At 41.9% G+C, this 18,672-nt stretch overlaps 2 protein-coding genes across 3 annotated transcripts; both read right to left on the reverse strand.

The window, feature by feature from the left end:
* Positions 1 to 1,055: 1,055 nt before the first annotated feature.
* LOC138191998 (glycerol-3-phosphate acyltransferase 4) lies at positions 1,056 to 13,004 on the reverse strand. 2 transcript variants are annotated; one of them, XM_069139121.1, is made up of 13 exons: positions 12,880 to 13,002; positions 11,448 to 12,115; positions 9,049 to 9,118; positions 8,644 to 8,944; positions 6,718 to 6,792; positions 6,544 to 6,633; positions 4,553 to 4,646; positions 4,296 to 4,411; positions 4,131 to 4,186; positions 3,921 to 4,006; positions 3,683 to 3,811; positions 3,044 to 3,123; positions 1,056 to 2,021 (listed from the first exon to the last, which is right to left on the reverse strand). In XM_069139121.1, the coding sequence occupies exons 2-13, from the start codon at positions 11,613 to 11,615 to the stop codon at positions 1,913 to 1,915; spliced, it is 1,374 nt and encodes a 457-aa protein (XP_068995222.1). In that variant the 5' UTR covers positions 11,616 to 12,115; positions 12,880 to 13,002; the 3' UTR covers positions 1,056 to 1,912. The 2 variants fall into 2 exon arrangements, with proteins under 2 accessions (XP_068995222.1, XP_068995223.1); XM_069139122.1 differs by having other exon boundaries at positions 1,931 to 2,021; positions 3,044 to 3,151; positions 12,880 to 13,004.
* An 813-nt stretch (positions 13,005 to 13,817) lies between these two features.
* On the reverse strand, positions 13,818 to 17,494 carry polr3d (polymerase (RNA) III (DNA directed) polypeptide D). Its single transcript, XM_069178467.1, has 9 exons — positions 17,371 to 17,494; positions 16,223 to 16,390; positions 16,049 to 16,092; positions 15,813 to 15,967; positions 15,560 to 15,684; positions 15,081 to 15,240; positions 14,643 to 14,890; positions 14,414 to 14,566; positions 13,818 to 14,242 (listed from the first exon to the last, which is right to left on the reverse strand). Exons 2-9 carry the CDS (start codon positions 16,382 to 16,384, stop codon positions 14,126 to 14,128), a joined length of 1,164 nt encoding a protein of 387 aa, XP_069034568.1. The 5' UTR covers positions 16,385 to 16,390; positions 17,371 to 17,494; the 3' UTR covers positions 13,818 to 14,125.
* Between the last annotated feature and the right edge of the window lie 1,178 nt (positions 17,495 to 18,672).

An 18,672-nucleotide genomic window follows, 5' to 3' on the forward strand; every position in this document is an offset into this window, starting at 1 on the left:
GAGTATAAACCGGTCAGAGAATATCACCAGAGTCCCGGATTACTTGCCAAAAATAACACAGGAATGCAACAGCAAATCAAGTCAGTACTGGAAAAAGATTACATTTTATAAATAGCAAACAAGAAATACAAGATTTCGGTAAATGAGAGCACTGAACGCCATGTTTCTAGTTTTAGCCATGTTTTTAGTGGGACTTCTGCTTTGCTCACCCTAAACCTTGGAGGACAGATGTCGTTTTTAAGTTAAATCTAATGTTTACCATATGATGTGTTGACTGTACGCTTGTATACGTTATAGTATACACATTTAATGGAGTGTCTGAGTACATCTAGTGTATATACAGTGCTACTTCATGGCAGTATGAACTGAGGACAGCAGAACTATCGTCCAGATTCTTTACTGTAGTGAGTATCTAAAATATCGTACGTACATCTCGACATTCACTTGTATCCATGCTGTGGGGCTTGTAGGTTCATGTCCTTCAGTCAGAACATGTTTAAAACCCCTTTGTGCCTGCATCAGAGGAACAGGAGTAAACACCCTGCAGTCAAAAGGTAAGAGTCACATTCTTGATTTATTTTTGATGAACCGATTTGATCTAAACGACGATCTCTGATGACACCAAACTAGCGAGATGAAGGCCTCGGAGGGGGAAGAGAGAACCTGTGAGGCCCTGTCCACCATGTTCCTTGAATCCGGCCTAATGATGAGTCCGAGCTACAGCTGCAGCCTCTCCTTGAAACCTCTTTGAGGCTGCCGAGTAGGAGAAAGGTCATTAATGAGGGAGGGGGGAGGGGGGGGGGGGGGGGGGGGTAAACCTAGCTTTTTAGAGTTGACTTAAATTAAAAGAGGCCAGATGGTAACTGCTGAAGCAGGAAGCCAGTGACAACATGTCTGTCTGGGAGTGTGTTCGGATGAATATGTATCAGCTAATTGCCATTATGTCCATGTTTTAGTCAGGAGAACCGTTGTGATGGTCATTATTCTACATGTCTTCCTGCGTGTCATGAGCCTGAGAAGGACGATGCTTAAAAACAGCTCAAAGAAACTCTCAATGCAGGGACTTTAAACCTCTTTACTCCAGTTCTGCTGCATTATTAGCTGAAACAGAAAGATCTATTACTCCATTAGAGTAACTGTTGGTGCACAATTTCCACTTCATAATGTGAGGACTTACACATTCCATGGAAAAAACACAGGAACAGATGACACATCAGGAGCTGCTGAGTCTCAGCTCCCACAGTGCGTTGATACAAGTCTTGATGTAAGACACAAAAGATTCACATATACGTTTTTTTCTCTCTTGGAAAAAGCCCTAACAATATGTGAAATGTAACAAAAACTGGCTCTGTGCCCTACATCATGGGTGCAAGCCAGTCATGGGAAGAAAAAAAAAAAAAAAAAAAAAAAAAAACACAGGTTTTAGCTGTAGAACAAACTCGTTTTTTATCTACAATAACTGTCCTCTGCATCCCAGGTTTTATCCAGTCTGAGACTAAAACACGGCGTGATGCAAACATGACAGTAAAATCTTAAAAATCAAAAAGATGAAACTCTCAAACAAGAACAGGAACTTAGTGATAGATAATGACACACGTTTTCCCAACAAAAGACTGCCACCGAGGAAGACTTTCTGTGCGCACCGTATTTTCATTTCTAATGTAAGCGAGGCTTCAGTCGAGCTCTCCAACGCGGGAGCAGCCGATTCCGAATGACCCGTAACGGCGATGCAAACTTAACATGCCAGGCTGAGGCAGTGACCGAGGAAGCCAAATGGAGTACTGTTGACATCGGGGAGAGAACCTTCCAGTCCAGGTGCTCCGGTAGAGAGACGGGCCGCTGCTGACTTGCCTATTTAGTCAGAGGCGCCAACGCTGGGTCTCTGAGCCAGTCCACTTCCGTAGAAGGTCCTTCAGGAGCGGCTGCGGTCCTCTTGGGTTCCCACCAGCATTTTACTGTACAGCTTCTGCTGCTCTTCCTTAAAGGTGTCTTTTACCTTTCCTCGTTTCAGTCCTCCATCCCTGCAAAAGAGTTGATGAACAATGAATCGCGTTGTCAAACACTATGCAGGTCGCGCATCCAAAGTGCTGAGGCACAAACTTGACACTTGATACGCCGTATCTTCACTGAGCAGAAAAAACAATCCGGAAATCTTTTACCGAGCACTAAATTTGCAGTGTTCATTTACATTTTGGTCTGCACTGCGTTCTCTGTGACAAATCAACGTGTTGACTTGTCGAACGGAATCAATGGTGGATTAGAAAATGGAAGATTATTCTGCAAAATGTAGTTAAAGAGTAAAAAGTGACCATCTTCTCATGCATAATTTGTGGACCATTTTAAGTACATCATCCAGGAAATTATAGTGCACTGCATGTTTTCATAACTGACAGTGTGACACACTTATGTACTAGTACGGACTATTTTGAGTGCATAACTAAACAATTTGGAACACGGCATCAGTAAACAACATTTAATATATTCGTGGAACATTACTATTGTGCGTATGAGTACGTTTTTCTTATTTTAATGAATCAGTAGTTTTGTATGTTCGTCACATGTGGTTATACGTGTGCTGATAATTCACGAAGGAGGTCGTATATACGCCGTGTTTTGTCTGAATTTGTACCCTCATGGTTGAAATGCACTTATTGTAAGTCGCTTTGGATAAAAGAATCAGCTAAGTGTAATGTAATGTAATGTAATGGGACTGCAGTAATATTATCAATGAATTATTGATGAGGCATTTAAAAAAAAAAAATTACAGCAAGAGAAGCAAAGCTGGAGCCAACATTAACGATGACCGAGTTCCATTAAGACACCCAATACATCACTGCAGTGAGAGCAAACATCTGGAGACTGAATGAGCTGATTACAGTTGTTATTGTGTTACTGATCACACATGTGATTTTCAGAATGTCTGCCAATGACAGCAGTCTGGTACGAATGGTCATCCATGTTTTGAAAGCGTTTTTCACTCGTCAGAATGTATGCGAGATTGGTGTGTGTGTGTGTGTGTGTGTGTGTGTGTGTGTGGTCTTACCACAGGAGGTCAACCAGTCCTCCTTGCCTGGCTATGGCTGCCTTTACACGATTGGCAAACTGTACAGCATCCTCTCCCTCCTGTTGGAGGTGACTGACATAAATAACACTGGCAAACAAATAGTCATAAAAAACATATTATCAATTTTAAAAGTCCACAGGCGCAGCAGTATATAAAAACATTTTTTAGTTCCTGATAAGTTTTGAAACAAATTATTGTCACAACAAACGTATTTTAAGTCAAAGTGTCAAACAACAACTAGCAAAAGGACTCCGGCCGTCGAACAGTAAATTTACTTCACTAGAGCTGAATGCAGTTTGCTCGGTATGAGGGGAAGTACTCTGCTCTCGCAACCTGCCACTCACACTCCCTATGGAAACTAGTTCATAAAATATACTTGACCAGCGGCACCCAAGTTCACACCATACAGGCGATGTCAAGTTTTGAGGACGGTCTTGCTTGTCAAAAATTAAAAAAAAAAAAAAAAAAAAAAAAAATTTAAAAAATCAATATCCAACAATAACTATAAGACAAAGGGAAATAAATAATACACGCTAAAGGCAAAACATGAATGTGACTGTAACATTTATCAAAGAATATAAACTTATTGGGAAGTCTTCACTTAATCTGGCGTCTCACCTCTCTCGACATGGGAGGAAGGTACCACACGCTGCACACGATGGCCCAGCTGCTCATCATACGTAGAAGGTAGTTGACCATCCCAAACTTGCTGCTGTTCCAGAAGGCGTCTCCAAATCGGGGATCATACTGTGAGGATCAAACACACCTGAATGAGTAATCCATAAATGTATTATTTTTGAACAATCTGCGGTCAAAACTTTTTGTTGATGGGTGACACGAGAACAAGAGGTCTCACCTTGATGGCCACGGGGTAGACGGAGGCGCCGATCTCAAAACTGCCCTTTTTAAACATCATAACTGACGTGTTGTTAATGCAGGTACCTGGAGATTTGAGGATTTACACAGGATAAAATGAGACTTGCAGGCTTTTTAAAAGAAAACTAGACGACTGTAGTGTAATTATAAAATCTTCCTATCTGTATATCAGATCATTGAACAAGCTCACCTTCTGGGAAAATGAGAATGGGCAGTTTAGATTTATCTTCCACATGGTCACTCAATCTGCAATAATAGAAGCGCATTAACTGAATGCCAAAAACCTTTCAAGGGAAAAACTGCACAAAAAAACTGTACAACAAAAACAGTATAGATTCAAAGGTTGCAGTGCTACCTTTTGGCCACCAGATGTCTGTCTTTTACTTCTGAGCGCTCAAACCAAACGTGAGGGCAAGCCTTGACCATGGATCTCTGAATGACCCCCATCAAGCCCCCGTGAATTTGGCCAACCTGAAACGAAATAAACACACGTAAATAGCAACACATCTATTTCTAGGAAAAAAAAAAAACTTGGCTTCAATAGACAGCTGCGATCAAGAGTCAAGAGTTGATGCTTTGAGCAGCTTCCTGCGAGGCGGATGTAATGGTTACCATAGCGTAACAGCCGTCGCTGGCCAGGATGATGACATCGATCGGTGAGGTGTGGTTCGCGACACAGATGCCTCCGTTCTTGGGTTTATTCTCACTAGAACAGCGGGCACAAAAAGACAGTTAAACTATCTATTATGTAGAACTGAATTAGCATTGAGTGAGACAGCAAGTGTCAAAATAGACTTTTAATGCACAATAAAACAAGAGCGAAAGCAGTTCAAAACCAGTCACATTTGGTCCACTGCTTTTCTCAGTCTTCTTGGGAAAAACAAAGCAACCAGTGGTGTCTATGGAAAAAGGGTCTGACCTCCTGAGCATGCAAATGCCAAAGATAGAGTTTCAATCTTAAATAGGGACAGAGAGAGAGAAAGCAACACTTCCTATGTCAGGCGAGTATTTTTAGCAACAGACCAGCAACGAACACAAGTTACAACAGGCCGGGCTGAACAGGAAGACTTTCAGAAGCCACAAGGTATGATACGGATATTTGTGTTACCCGTGAGCACCAAATTTGTATCAGTCCATCAATCCATTTCAAATGACTATCCTATTTTTGGATTCAGTTTTTTAATAAGAAATTAAAGTGGTTCAGTACTTAAAGTCCACACAGTAAACTGAGAGTAAATTCCCACTCCGGCTTCAATACATGAGCACACAAGTGTTTGTTCTTCCTTCCAGGTAAAACGAGTCACCTCACAAAAATGTGTATTGACGAGTCAGTCAAGCCTGCGGTGCTGTTAACCAAAAACAACAACAGCTGTTACAAACTAGTTTGTGGGCGAGGACTCAAAGCATCAACTTCCTCCTCCACATCCTGTTTCATGTTACGCTCCAATTGTCATTCTGTCATATCTAAATAAAAAGTTCTTCTCACTTAGAGGAAAAAGCCACCACCACCACCACCAACATGTGCTTGAATCAGTAACAGTAGACAAACCCACCTCTAAAGAAATGACTGAAGCTTGGTTGAGCACGCCTCAGCTTTATGTAGAAAAAAAATAGCATTACTGGGTTTTGTGCTTCACCAAGTCCCATAGTGACTGTTAGAATGAATATGAATGTAGACTATCTGAGTCCATCTACAGGAACCCTCCCCTTTCAACTTCAAACTCTGGGCGCTCCGATTTCTTCTGCTAGCACACACTGGTTTCTGCTCTCTGAACATAACTCAGCTGCCATTATGTAATCTGACATGGACCCCTGTCCTGACAGAGCCAGCAGTCTGCAGAGGGTCAGATTGGAGAGAAGAATAATGGGACCATGTGAACAAATTCAAATAGTTTTAGTTTTGTTTTTTTTACACAGCATGTCCTTCAGGATTAAAACTTCAGTTATTAGTGTAACATGCTATCTGTTGAAATGTTGACTTTGTGACAAACTTCGGAAAACAAATATTTGACCAGAAGGTTCAAAGTGTTACCATTTCCACCACTGCCCAGTGACACAGTGTCATTGATATATCAATATCTGAAGTTCTCCTTCAAATATTTTCTGGAGAACTTCAGATAGGCTCTCGAGACGCAGTACAGAATAGACACTGTGACATCATCCACAGAGTTGGGAAACTGCTTAGAAACATTGTGGCAGCAGTGTGAAGCAATCAGCCACCAGCCGCACCCATCATCCTAACTTTTTTGATAAGGACTCACCAAACTAGTTTATAAAACAGTCAACAATAGAGACCCAACATCACTGTCCAACACAACCACATCTGTAAAGATGTTTGCAGTAATCATGATTTCGGTAAAATAATACAGTGTTTTGTGGAAACCAGTCTGGCCGCTACGGGCCTTCGATGGATAATTGTTTATCTTCCATTATTTCTTTTGACATCGTTACCACAAGTCAAGGTCATCTGACTTAATACGATCACTTGAGATCACTCCTGCTGTTGCATATACCGTTTCAGAGCTATCAAAAATCTGCCCAGTCTAATGTATTTGTCACATATTAATGTACAGGTATGTGGGAAACCTGTTTAGGCCCTTTACCTGTCGTGGTAGGTTATGATGGCAGTCAGAGCTCTGACACATATTCTGTAACACATCAGATGGACGTTCTCACTCAGAAAATTCTTTATCCTGCAAGAAGGAGCAAGAAACATCACGTCCAGAGGTCTGTTATTTTTGAGAAATTAAATTGCAGTAGCTCGTGATCAGTCTCACCGTCCATTTGGCAGCAGCCCAACAATAGAGGTGAGGAACACGAGGAGGCCGACACCAGTGAAGGCAAGAGTCACCCTGGAGGAGAGACAGACAGACAAATTACACATAATCACTTAACAAGGACTCTCACAACAAAACACTTGAGGGACTCTGTCTTGGTACAACAATATTAAAATTGATAGGTCTTTTTACAGGCATTTAAATGCAAGAACATGAGTCTTAAAAGCATTCTTGGATATTACAAGCTTTCTCTGAGAAGAGTAACGACTCAGTTCACATGTAAAGGAGATGACTTATGTCACCCGGCAGAGCGGGCTTCTTGCTATCAGTTATAAGTATCGTGCGCTCCTCCGCTGCCCACTGTCGCTGATAATAGACTCCAGGACTGACAGGAGGGCATATTAGGCAGCAGTTAAGCTGGCCAACAGGCCGACTTAATCTGGATCAACCAATCATCCAGGGTTGGAGAAGATGCTGATTAAATTGTGTGAGGATTAGAAAAAAACAAAACAAAAGAGATGTGAAGGTTCCATGCAAGTGGTGAGCCAAGTTAATATTCAACTGGACGAGTGCTGAATGAGAGAATCTATTAGCAGGACGGGCGAGTAGAACGATGTCAGTCAGTGCAGCGGTGGCCTGATTCGTCTCCCCACTGGCAACTGGAAATGAGCCAGCTGGGCTTAGGACTGAGTCACTGTCCCTGTGACTCTCTAAGAGGAGACTAATCAAGGATCTCTCTTACTCACCGTAACAACGTTTAATGTCACTTCAGATGAGTCTCAGGAATGTGCACAGTCATTATTTTTCACATTATGCACGACTACAGCTGTATGTTGTGTCATTACCACACACCATTTTAGTTACAGAAAAGTAGTTTTCCACGTTAATTCACCACTTTTTTTTTTTCTTGCAAAAGGCAACAAGATACAGAGTATGCAAAAGGTTGGCCCGCAAAAAAGGAACCCGTCAGGCTTGCGCATTATTAAAAGAGGATGTCTACAGGTTTCATAAGACTTTTAAAGATATATTTATGTCAACTGCAGTAGGAAATAAGATATTACACTTGTGAAAATAAAAACAAATCAATTATCACTAGAGCACCATAAAACCCTCACATTTTGAGACATAAATAAGAAAACCTGGGACGTAAAATGTGTCATTTCATGAAAACTGAAGTCCTTAAATTTCAGAGAAAAGGGTTGCGTGACTGCTAATTTTGGTAACGTTGTTGCGTCACAAAATGAAAGGCCTGGATTTCAACTAAAATCCTGCCATCTGGGGTCCTTTTGCTGTTTTTTCTCTTTCCCGGTCAGTATAGATTTTCTCCAACAGTCAAACAACATGTTTGTCAGGTGGGTTGGAAACTATATTTCCCACAGATGAGGATGTGTTCCCGTGTATACGTGTTGGCCCTGTGATGAACCAGAGGCCGGTCAATAGTTACTCAACCTTGCATCCAGTTTCAGTTTTCTTCGCTGCGAGTACAGTCCGGAAACTCCACTCACATTAACGTTTGCTCAGCCAGTCTGAAAGCCGGACCGATCAGTGTCGGTGCCTAAGTTAAATTACGTGGAAGTTGAGCGTGTTTTTTTTTTTTCCTAAATGGTAGAGCGGTGATGGAGTTTCAGTGCACGTGTTGGTCAGAGCTGAAAAACAGCTGCTCCAATATTTAAACAATTAACCCCCAGATGTACGCGCATTACGATGCAATGGCTGAAAAGGATTCCCTACGGAGCGTAGCGGGACCCACATATCCACGCAGTGAATCTGGGTCTGGTGACACCAGGCTAGGCTATTTGTGCAGGATACGCTATTTTTTCATTTCTAGCCCCGTCTTAGTGTGTTTGGTCTTTCCACAAAGGTTAATGCAGTGAGGGCTACTTTTCTAATATTAAACGACCTTTAAGTTGGAGGCCCAGCTAATACCTGAGAGGCAGCAGCAAACCATAGCGGATCAGCAGGCCGAGTCCCCAGAGGACAGTCAGCCTCAGGCTGATATAGTGGAAGTTGTTGTTGCTGCGGGTCAGCAGATTCCAGGACTCCAACTCTTCAGCAGAGAACCGTTTGGTCACCTCATCGTCCATGATGCTCTCCACTCCTCGTCGAGCAAAATAGAAGATGTCAGACATCTCAAACTCAGGGGCTGCGTCCAGGTCTTTGTTGCTGCCGCTCCGTCGGATTTCCTTGATCTCCTCCTCCAAGGATGTGGGCTCCTTCGCAATGATCGCTAAAACAGTCCACAGAGACACAATGTCCACAATACTCACCACTCAACGAAACACACCTACTCAACGAACGCATGCAAGAGAACACACCGATAGCATTTCTTACCATTCGAGTAGGGCTTGTACAGTGGGTGGTTGTTTTCTTTTGCTCCTCTTTCTATCCTCAGTGTTGCCCACTGGAGAAAAACAAATGGTACATGAAAACTGAAGAGTGACCTATTCTTTAACACACTAATCAATAACAAGAATCGACAAGATACAAAGATTTGAAGGCTTCGAGGACACCATCTAAAGTTCTACAGAACAAGCACAAAGTGATGAGCTGGAGTATTGTTGTAACGTAAATAAAAACATTCAAGAAACTCTCATTACAGTGAACTGCTTATAGCGCAGGCTCCCCCCCCCCCAAGTCTGTATATTCTGAATGTGGTTACTCATGTTGTACACCGTCAGGATGCAAAACATCAAGAGAAAACACAAATTCTTAATTCCCAGAATTTAATCGTATCTCGAGACGATCCTGAGTACATCCCATGAAAATTGGTGATTTATCTAAAAATATTTGAACAAGCACACACTTGGTCCGCTCTGATACAGCACCTACAGCAACAAAATAATATAAATGTATCAACAACAAGCCAACAAATTCCACGGGATGTATTCAGTCTTTTACACGAGTGTATGCCTGACTTATTCTTGCACACAGCATTGCTATAAGAAATAAACATTTAAAAAAAAGCTTGCTTCTCGTGTATAAGATGTATTATACCACAGTAAGCGTAAACAAAACAAAAATATTCTCTAATGTAAGAGCTGAGCCGTTTGTGTGCACTTGGCATGCTGAGACAAAAAGAAAGTGAGGGCCAGGAAAAGGACACGATGTTCTCCGAACTGAGACAAGCAGGGGGGGGAGGATGGGGGGGGAGAAAATTGGGAAATGCTTTGCAGGATGAGTTTCTCCGAGGTAATAGTCTCAGACTAACACTACAACAGCATGTGATAACTTCATGGTTTGTCCACATCATTCAGAGATGGAAAAACTGAATTGCAAGAAAGCTGCATGTTGTATGGTCAAAAACTAACGCTGGTATGAATGTCTGCACAGGTGAGAAACAGCAGAACCAGCCGCGGGCACTTAGAAAAAATATTCAAGGAATGTTGAGGGATACAGTGGCTTTACCTGCAGCTTTTGGCTGCACGTCACTCTGAATCACAACTTTTACCGGTAAATCACTGAAGGCACATATTTTATAAATATTCTGAAAAGATTTGTACATTTTCAGCCTACAGCACTGATATGTCAACTTGATTGCCCTCATTGCTCAAACAGAACAGACACACACATTACGAGTCGATCTAGGATTGTTTCTGCTTCTCTTTAAAGCTACCTTTATATCGTGTCGTGACAAGTTGTCTTATTGAGTGAAAATGCAGCTGCATTTGACAGCAGCGTATCGTTGACTGAACAGAGGAGACGAACACGGAGAACAAACGCAGGGAACTAAATAAACTAGGCAACATGTGGCTCCAGCGCTGCTCGTGGAAAAAAGAAGGTTTAGACTTCTTTATCCCTTTATCAGATGCTACAGGTACAGGATTACAGCAGAAATACTAAAAACTTGTGTTATCAGGGAATAGTGATTGCAGTCACTGATGGATTAACAACAACACAATTTCTTTGAGCAACTAACAGCAAAAACTAAATGCAACTGTAGGTCGTGTGTTGAGCTGACTCAATCAAAAGAGGTCTTGGTTTTCAACCTAACCTCGCCTTGACATTTAACTAGTTTTAATATATCTAATGGAGACCTTTGCAAACAGTAAGATTAAGTGCAAACCTTCGACCTTTTCTCAAAATGTAATGGCTGCTACTGAAATCATGAGCCAAGAACATCTCTCGTATCTCCCTCTGGTTCACTTATTACTGGCACAGGATCTTCTCTCGGCGGCACAGGATGGAAAGTGATGACTGCTTTACGAATGATGAAACACAGGAGCACGGCAGCTGTGCCATTAATGACATTCTCGGTAATGAAAACGGCAAATCAGTAAGCTAGATGGAGCTTTGTAGTAGAAAAGTCAAAACGGTTAATGGCGAGGTCTGTACCACCGTGTTCTCTGGTTACATAAAAAGGAAAGAATGCCCTGTGGCTGTGTAAAGTCTGCACGTGACCAATGCACGGACACGAGAAGGAAGTCATTATTTTCAACTACTGCTGTAAAAAAAAAAAAAAAAAAAAAAAAAAAAAAAAAAAATCTATAGTTATACAGTTTCCAGGAAAACACATGTACATCCTTGAGAAACATTTCCGACAACTTTTATTAACCATAGTTTGTTAAATAAGGAGGAGACAGAATTATTTTAACAGAGAACTGTGCAAGAATCGAAGCACAACTTCCACCATGTTTTTAGGTTTCGTGTGCAGTGTTCATTTTATCCTCAAACTACAGCTAACGGGGTTTTTTTTTTGTTTTCCTCATTTCTTCAAATAAACAAGCTCTTACCTCAAAGATCTTTAACAATGTTTTCATGTAAAGACGCCTGATGCCAAAGGACACCCCGAAGATGGCAGGCACGATGATGAAGACCAGCAGCAGGGTGAACCACACTGTGAAGGAGATGCCCAGCAGGATACACACCAAGTTGTCAAAAGGGTTGAAGAAGAGCACCATCTTGAAGTCGGAGGAGGGAGCGATGAAATGTGTCAAATAGTTGTAATCACAGGGCTGAGCAAGACGTCAGAGGAGGAACGGGTCTCCACCTCCTGGCCCCAAGTGGCCCTTATTATTTGTCACCAAAAGGCCTTCATCAAGATAACTAGGGGATGGAGCTCCTCATACTGAACAGAGAGCCAATACAAGCAAGAGGGACCATCTTGACGTTGCCCTCTTGGGCAATATCAGTGGATTTCATTCGTTTCACCGTGAATCAACATCGGACACTCAGCCGAGTCCAATTCAAGGGACGGGGACGATAAGTCTTGAGATCAGCTGCAGTTAAAATAACAGCCTGTCCTGGCTGCAGATGTCCTTTGCTGTTTGAGAGAAGCCTCCCACTGGTGAAAGAGATGTAAACAATGAAACAAAAACAACTGGGCACAGCAGGTGGTTCTCTCAGTCCGGTGAGGATCCCCGGGGAGAGGGGGGCTCTGCAGCTCGGTATCACAAAGCACCTGCAAAGATGTAAACAAACAGTAAGGACCGCCTGAGCCACAATACAATGTCCTCTTTGGCCCGAGTGCCTACCATGTGATTTAATAAATGACAAGACAGGAAACGTGTCCTTGTGTCAGCGTCCTCTGCGTGCGTTGTAAACAACGGTGTGCAAACATAAACCCCCCCCCCCCCCCCGGCCACAGGCTGCTCTGCAAACAAATAGATGACGCAGATCCTCGCAAAAGGGGGTCAACTTCATGAGCGTGAAGGACCAGATCAGTTTAAAAATGTTAACAGCATCGGTGCAGAGATTACCGCCAGCGAGAGGCCCTCCCGTCCTCATCCCCCTCCGATGATGCCGTAGGACGGCTAACGAGAGGCTCCATCCCAAATAATGGATTAGCTTGGCTTACCGACAGTTAGCCGAAGCATTGCAAGGAACATTTAGCCGTTTCCAATTAAATACGAGCACGGTTTGAGCATCTAAAGCCTCCCGAAGCCACACGGACGATGTTAAAGACACCGCTGAAGTTGGCTTTGTGGCCTCCGTGCTAACAGTGGAGCTAGATTTTTTTTTTTTTTTTTTTTTTGTCTCGCTCTGCTAGCGTTAGCTTCTCCCCAGCCCCTCGACAGGGAGGTCCGAGGACGACGTTGACACGCCGAGTCAAACCTTTTCGGTTTACGAACCCGGATCCGCCGCGACAACTTGACGTCTTACCGGTCCCGGTCCGAACCGTAAAAAACACACGTAGTTTAAAAAGGGACTCGACGGTTAACCAACCTGCGGTTGAGTGACAGCAGGGTTTCCACCGGTCCATCACTTCGTCTTTGTCTCGCGGTCTGAAAGCCAAACTCCACCCGTCAGACCGCACGAGCGCACAGCGAGCCGCTCCGCTCGAGACGTATTTGAAACGACCAGCCCCCTTCCCCCCCTCCCCCCCCCCCCCCCTAACAACACGGTTCTGCCCTGACCCCTGGTGGCCAGCATGAGATACTACACTGATCCTCTAATTTAAATTGTACGATTTCTGACCACCAGTGATGTTTTGATGGCGCATGCGCCACCGTGAGCAACTTTGTCACAATCACACAACTAAGCAAAAGACATTTGAGGCTGTGATCGATGCATGCAAATAAACAAAACAGCACAGATTCAAAAACAATTGAACGACATTTTTTTTTAGACTGCAAAGGCTGAACAGAAAGGCTGCAGGGTGACAAAGATACATCCAAAGCTGTGTTTAACCTCCTACTATAATTGGCAAATTAAATGCTTTAGTCAGTACAAACAAACAGCAACTAAAAGAAATCAAAAATTTCTCAAAATTTGAGCAAATAAAGTTATTATTTACTTACCTTTTTGCGGGTATCCATCTGGCTCCATGTTTCTGGTGCGTGTTAACTGGCCTCACCAACCTACACAGCATTTGTTGTTTGTTTGTTCTTTACGCGGTTCTTCCGCCCGGAGATTTTTCCTTCCCACTGTTGCTCATGTGGGAATCATTAAAATTATTGGGTTTCAATTTTGCTTTGTTAAATGCCCTGACAGGACTTGCTTTTTGATCTGGCGCTATATAAATAAAATTGAATTGAAAAAAAATGCAATAATTTTATGGCTCCAATATGACTAATGGCAAATGAGAAAAAAAAAAAAAAAAAAAAAGTATATTTCTCTGATTTAGGTGAAGCAAACCTTTTAAATGATTTAACACACTGGAGTAACAAAAAACTTTTTTAATTCACACATTTACATCCATTTCCAGTCTTTTCAAGTAAGTCCAGATATTGAGAGGCCAAATCAGTACTGATACTTGGCACACCATTCAAGCCTATCCCTCCTCCCCCCCAAAAAAACAACCTCATTTAATGTTTCATATTTATAGTTAGTGTAGTTCAATGTAATTACAGCCACTGTGAAACCACAACAATCAGCATACCTCTATTAGACGTCAAGTTCCAAAGGTGCTGTCCATAGAAACAGTTAACATCCTGTCATTGTCACCATAAATGCATCCATCCAATGAGCATCAAGCGTTGCTCTCCAGCAGAGCCTCAAAGTCTGGTGAGCAAACCATTTTGTGTTTGATATTCCCTAACACAGTCAAGTTGCCCGTTTTCCCCTCTGTCCGAACAGAAACCAGCTCCTACAAAAAAAGAGGACGGGGAAGGAGAAAAAAAAGCATGTCAGAATTGTGTGAATATATATAATATGATAAAATAATGAAACAATCATCTGAGAGGGGAGACAAACAGTAGAGGTGTCTAGAAATGAATACAGAATGGAGACAGACAGAGAGAAATGTCTAATAACGTACCTGAAAGAAAGAGCATGATGTTCCCAGAGACACATCAAGCTTCACTTGTCCCAGTATGAGCTGGACCCGGCCGGACTTCCTCACCAACATCTTCCCGACAGCACCCTCCCGCAGATCTTTCAGATTGCAGCTGTTGTCTTCAGCCTCCTCTTCCTGTAGAAAATCAAAGTCCTGTTCATAACCTGCGTATCATTGCGTATTAAACTGTAGACGACAGCTATTTATCTACCTGAGACTCTGTTTTCAGAAGCACAGACTGTCCGTCCTCTGACTGCACCTCTGTTTTCACCGGCTTGTGCTCCTGCGTGGGAGGCTGGCCGGGCAGAGAGTCGGGCAGCTGAATGAAGAACAGCTCATCCCCTTTGCTCAGACTCCATCTCTGCAGCAGGTCAAGAAGAACTTCAGGCTCAGGGAGAGGAGGAGGCCTGAAAGTCGCCTCTGTCTTCTTTATTTCCACTTCCTCTGGCTCTTGTTTCACTGAAAACATGGTCATGAGTATTTTGGATAGAGCAGCATGTTAGTTTCTGCTTTCACAAGCTATCAGACGGTCTGGAGACATTGACTGCTGACTTGGAAACAGTCAACTCATTACAGGACTTTTAATCGTTTCATCTAGTTGTAAAATAACAAAATGAAGTGAGTGAAGGAGTCAAATACACACAGTTACCTTCAACTGCAGGCTCCATGGGTTCACAACCCTCCTCCACCTTCTCAATTTTAACAGCAGTTTTACTGAACTCCTCCTTGAATCCCCATCCTGACACGGCGAGGGGAAGCTGCACGGGGCAACTCCTCTGCTCACTCCTCAGGAAGGGGTCGTCTACAAACTGAAAGAACGCAATATGAAAGAAAAATAAATTTCACGGAAGATCTGTAATCTCAATTATGGTTTATTTTTTGCAAAATTTAGTGTAGAATGTGGTGATTTATGTATCTATTAATATTCCTATTTTAAGCTTAGATGTGGTTACTTTTAGTTTAGTGCACATGATTAGTTCAAGGACCGTTGATCATTTCTATTTTTACAGTTTCTGCCAATGATAAATGGTGTAATTCTTTTAAAAAGAAAATATGCCTTTCAAACCTGCCGTTGGGTTGTGGAGTTCAGAGGGTCAATAAAAGATGACTAACAACCAGCACACTCACATTCTCTGAATCCAACTTGCGCAGAATCTCTTTGGTTTCCTCCTCCGTCTCTCTCTTCTCCTTTTTAATATTGATGATGGGTGAAGGTCCCATGCTCGGAGCGTCTCTTTCACTTTCATAGCCGCCTGTGTGTAATAGTGGGATTCACTTAAACGAAGTCAAGACACAGTTATGCATGTCTAATACAGATGGCTTAATTACACTGAAAAAAAAACATAAAACATCTACTAAAGCCAGCAGTGCAGACCCCCACCTCTCTTTTTCATCATCATCTCTGCAGGCCCCTGCTCAAAAATAGAGTGGGACTGGATGACTTCTGGGCGACCTCGGCCCCTGCCTCTGTCCCTCGGACCCCGACCTCGATCTCCATCCCTCCTGTCTCTCCTCTGCCCACCTTCCACTTTGGTACTGTTGTGACATACAAATACAATGATCAGTCAGAGAAACTCTTAAATACCTGGTCTCTCATGTCTCTTTTAGGGCACTTACTCTTCTTTAACTTTTCGGCCAATTATGTTGGGTGCAAAGGTTTTCTAAAGAAAAAGAAAAATAATACAAATTTAGAGGCCAGACAATCATTTGGAAAAACATTACATGTTAAATTATTCATTCAAAACATTAGGTGTGCGCTTTTTCACATAATAGTGAGAAAAAGTGCATTACCTTCTTTACTCCTCCCAGGGTGAGGTCTCTTGATCGCATCGCGGGCAGACGGCCGGCAGGCGAGATGCCAGCTGCTGGTCGACGGCCCATCAGCAGTCCTATACTACCGCTCCCTCCAGGGGTTGGCACGCGTTGACCACTGGGGTCCCCTGAGTCAGCCATCCTGAACTGTGGCAAAATCAGCAGATAAAAGCCTCCCGTGTGTGACTGAGGACACAAATCAGATTTCTTTTCTATTTTGTATTATTTTGAATTCGATTTAAAGTAGTTTTTAACGACATTACGACTACAATTACGAGTATTAAACACAAATTTTGTTCCAATCATTACCTGATTAATAAAACATTTTATAAATGCAAACTTTTGTTCATTGTGGGAGAAATTTACAGATGCAAATGGGCAAAGCATAACACAATAAACACCTCATTGTGTATTTTGGACATTTTCCTTCCATTAGTCTGAAAGAAGACATGTTATGGAAGGAAACAATCCCAAAAGTTTTTGCCTGCCATGTCCCCCCTTAAATGTGTGCATTTCTACAATACATAGTACAATTATAAAGATAATTATTTGTCTTTTGTGAGCAGATACTAATGCCTACATACAGTCAATTACAATATTTACTGTCTCTCCATGGACATAATAAAGAGAGTTTAAAAACTGGAATACAAATATTAAAGGTTAGCCTGGATTGTGTTTCTCCTTTAGCTCTGGTACAACATGGGCCTGATTACAGGCAGGCCTACATGAGCTAAAGTTGACTTTTAGGTCAACAAATGGTACACTTGGAAAAGCACAGTTTGCAATCAATAATTTCGGTGTACAATACAATTACTATCAATAAAAACATGATTAATAGGTTAAAATTCCGAATGTAAACATAATAATAAAGGAGCCTTTGGTGTTGCGTAACAGCAATAATCAGAAACATAAACAACTGACGGTCATTAAAGTGTACATACTGCATCACCACCTGGATCTGCTGTTGTGTGCATCTCCACCACAGCTCGTTACTCTTTCATTTGTGTATAAAAGGCAGAAAACATGAGCAACACGTGGCCCCGTTTCAGCACGAACACACGGAATTTACTGAACTTTAACGCTGTCATGAATCAATTTGGACGCACCGCGCTTCTCCACATACTTACGTTTCTATTCCTCGGACGTCCCGATGAAATGTGAATTCAAAACTTGACAGTCATTAGAAACTGTTTTGTGCTCGAGCTGTTTTCGACACCGCTGTATGATGATGATGATGATGCACGGCGCCACTTCCGCACCGACAACGCTTTCTGAGCTCACGTGGATCAAACCTGCGCACAGACGCGCATCCTCAGGAGTTACAGTATGGGCTTCCTGCGCACGGGAGAAATCTCCGATGTCATTTGAATTAAAAGCTGCTGAATCGGCATACAGTGGTAATATGCAATAGAAACACACGGACAATAATATACATAACAATAATAATATACACAATGTCACCTTAATGTTCAAAGAACACGATATAACATTTCAGTTCTTATTTTCTCCATATCAGTGTTTCCTACAGGTTGAGTATTATTTTTTTTGTGATATATAATTTAACGTTTAAGAAAAGGCTGCAACAGTCAGCTGACATCTAATCAAAGACATTTTTCTAGTTTACACCACTGCTAAAATCTCAGTGGATATCATTGTTTTCCATATGTAAAAGGTAAAAATATACATATTTCAATAGAAATCCTTTTGGTTCTATTTCTGTATATTAGTATTTTCAAAAGATATATTTAGACTATATAAAAAAGCCTTTTTAGTCATGTCGTTATGATTACCAAACATGTAGAGAACTCCAATATAGTGATCAGAAAATAGAATCACTTATGCAAACACTGGAGCTATGTCATGAGGACTACTTGAACCCTAGCCTATATCTAGTTTCGTATTACAATATCATGTAATTTACTGGAAATTGTTGCATTTTATTGTTGTTTTGTAATGTGATATTTTTCTAATGTGTGCTGTGGTTTGTCAGTGCATTTCCTCAAAGAAAAATTATAAGTTTCTCATGTCAAGCTTCTGTAATATGTGTCCATAATTTGATTCACACAGGTCCATCTGAAGAAATACAAATGTAATGCTGAAGCTTCTGTGAAGTGCAAATTGTTTTGATTCCAGCCGACAGCGCGAGCAAAAAGGATAAATAAAGCCCGCTCACGGCTGCTTCTGACCATTTTCGTGCCCCAGGCCAGACACATCCTCCAACTGATGGTGTCTGGTCCTTCTGATAATGCCTCTTGGTTGGTTTAAGGGTTGTGATGAGTAAACCCACACAATTTTTGGAAAATGATAAAACACATCAAAGTGTTAGCATAATTCAAATATAATAGACGTTTCTGACATCATAAATGGGGCCAAATTCTCTTTTTGAAACAAACAACTCTGAACAAACATGGCCATTCCCATCTCTTGGT

The sequence above is a fragment of the Embiotoca jacksoni genome, unplaced genomic scaffold (assembly GCF_022577435.1).
Source record: "Embiotoca jacksoni isolate LCO1_2020_lvr unplaced genomic scaffold, fEmbJac1.0.p SCAF_8, whole genome shotgun sequence".
In the NCBI taxonomy this organism is placed as follows: domain Eukaryota; kingdom Metazoa; phylum Chordata; class Actinopteri; family Embiotocidae; genus Embiotoca; species Embiotoca jacksoni.

What these genes read in the sequence shown, in the direction of transcription:
- LOC138191998 (XM_069139121.1), bottom strand. Translation starts at nt 11,615, where the DNA reads ATGGTGCTCTTCTTCAACCCTTTTGACAACTTGGTGTGTATCCTGCTG. An exon ending in CATTGTTAAAGATCTTTGAG is followed by an intron (nt 9,119 to 11,447) that starts GTAAGAGCTTGT and finishes GTTTTTCTCCAG; the next exon opens with TGGGCAACACTGAGGATAGA. An exon ending in AGACATCTGGTGGCCAAAAG is followed by an intron (nt 4,187 to 4,295) that starts GTAGCACTGCAA and finishes CTATTATTGCAG; the next exon opens with ATTGAGTGACCATGTGGAAG.
- polr3d (XM_069178467.1), bottom strand. Translation starts at nt 16,384, where the DNA reads ATGGCTGACTCAGGGGACCCCAGTGGTCAACGCGTGCCAACCCCTGGA. An exon ending in GATGATGATGAAAAAGAGAG is followed by an intron (nt 15,685 to 15,812) that starts GTGGGGGTCTGC and finishes TATTACACACAG; the next exon opens with GCGGCTATGAAAGTGAAAGA. An exon ending in GCAAGTTGGATTCAGAGAAT is followed by an intron (nt 15,241 to 15,559) that starts GTGAGTGTGCTG and finishes GCGTTCTTTCAG; the next exon opens with TTTGTAGACGACCCCTTCCT.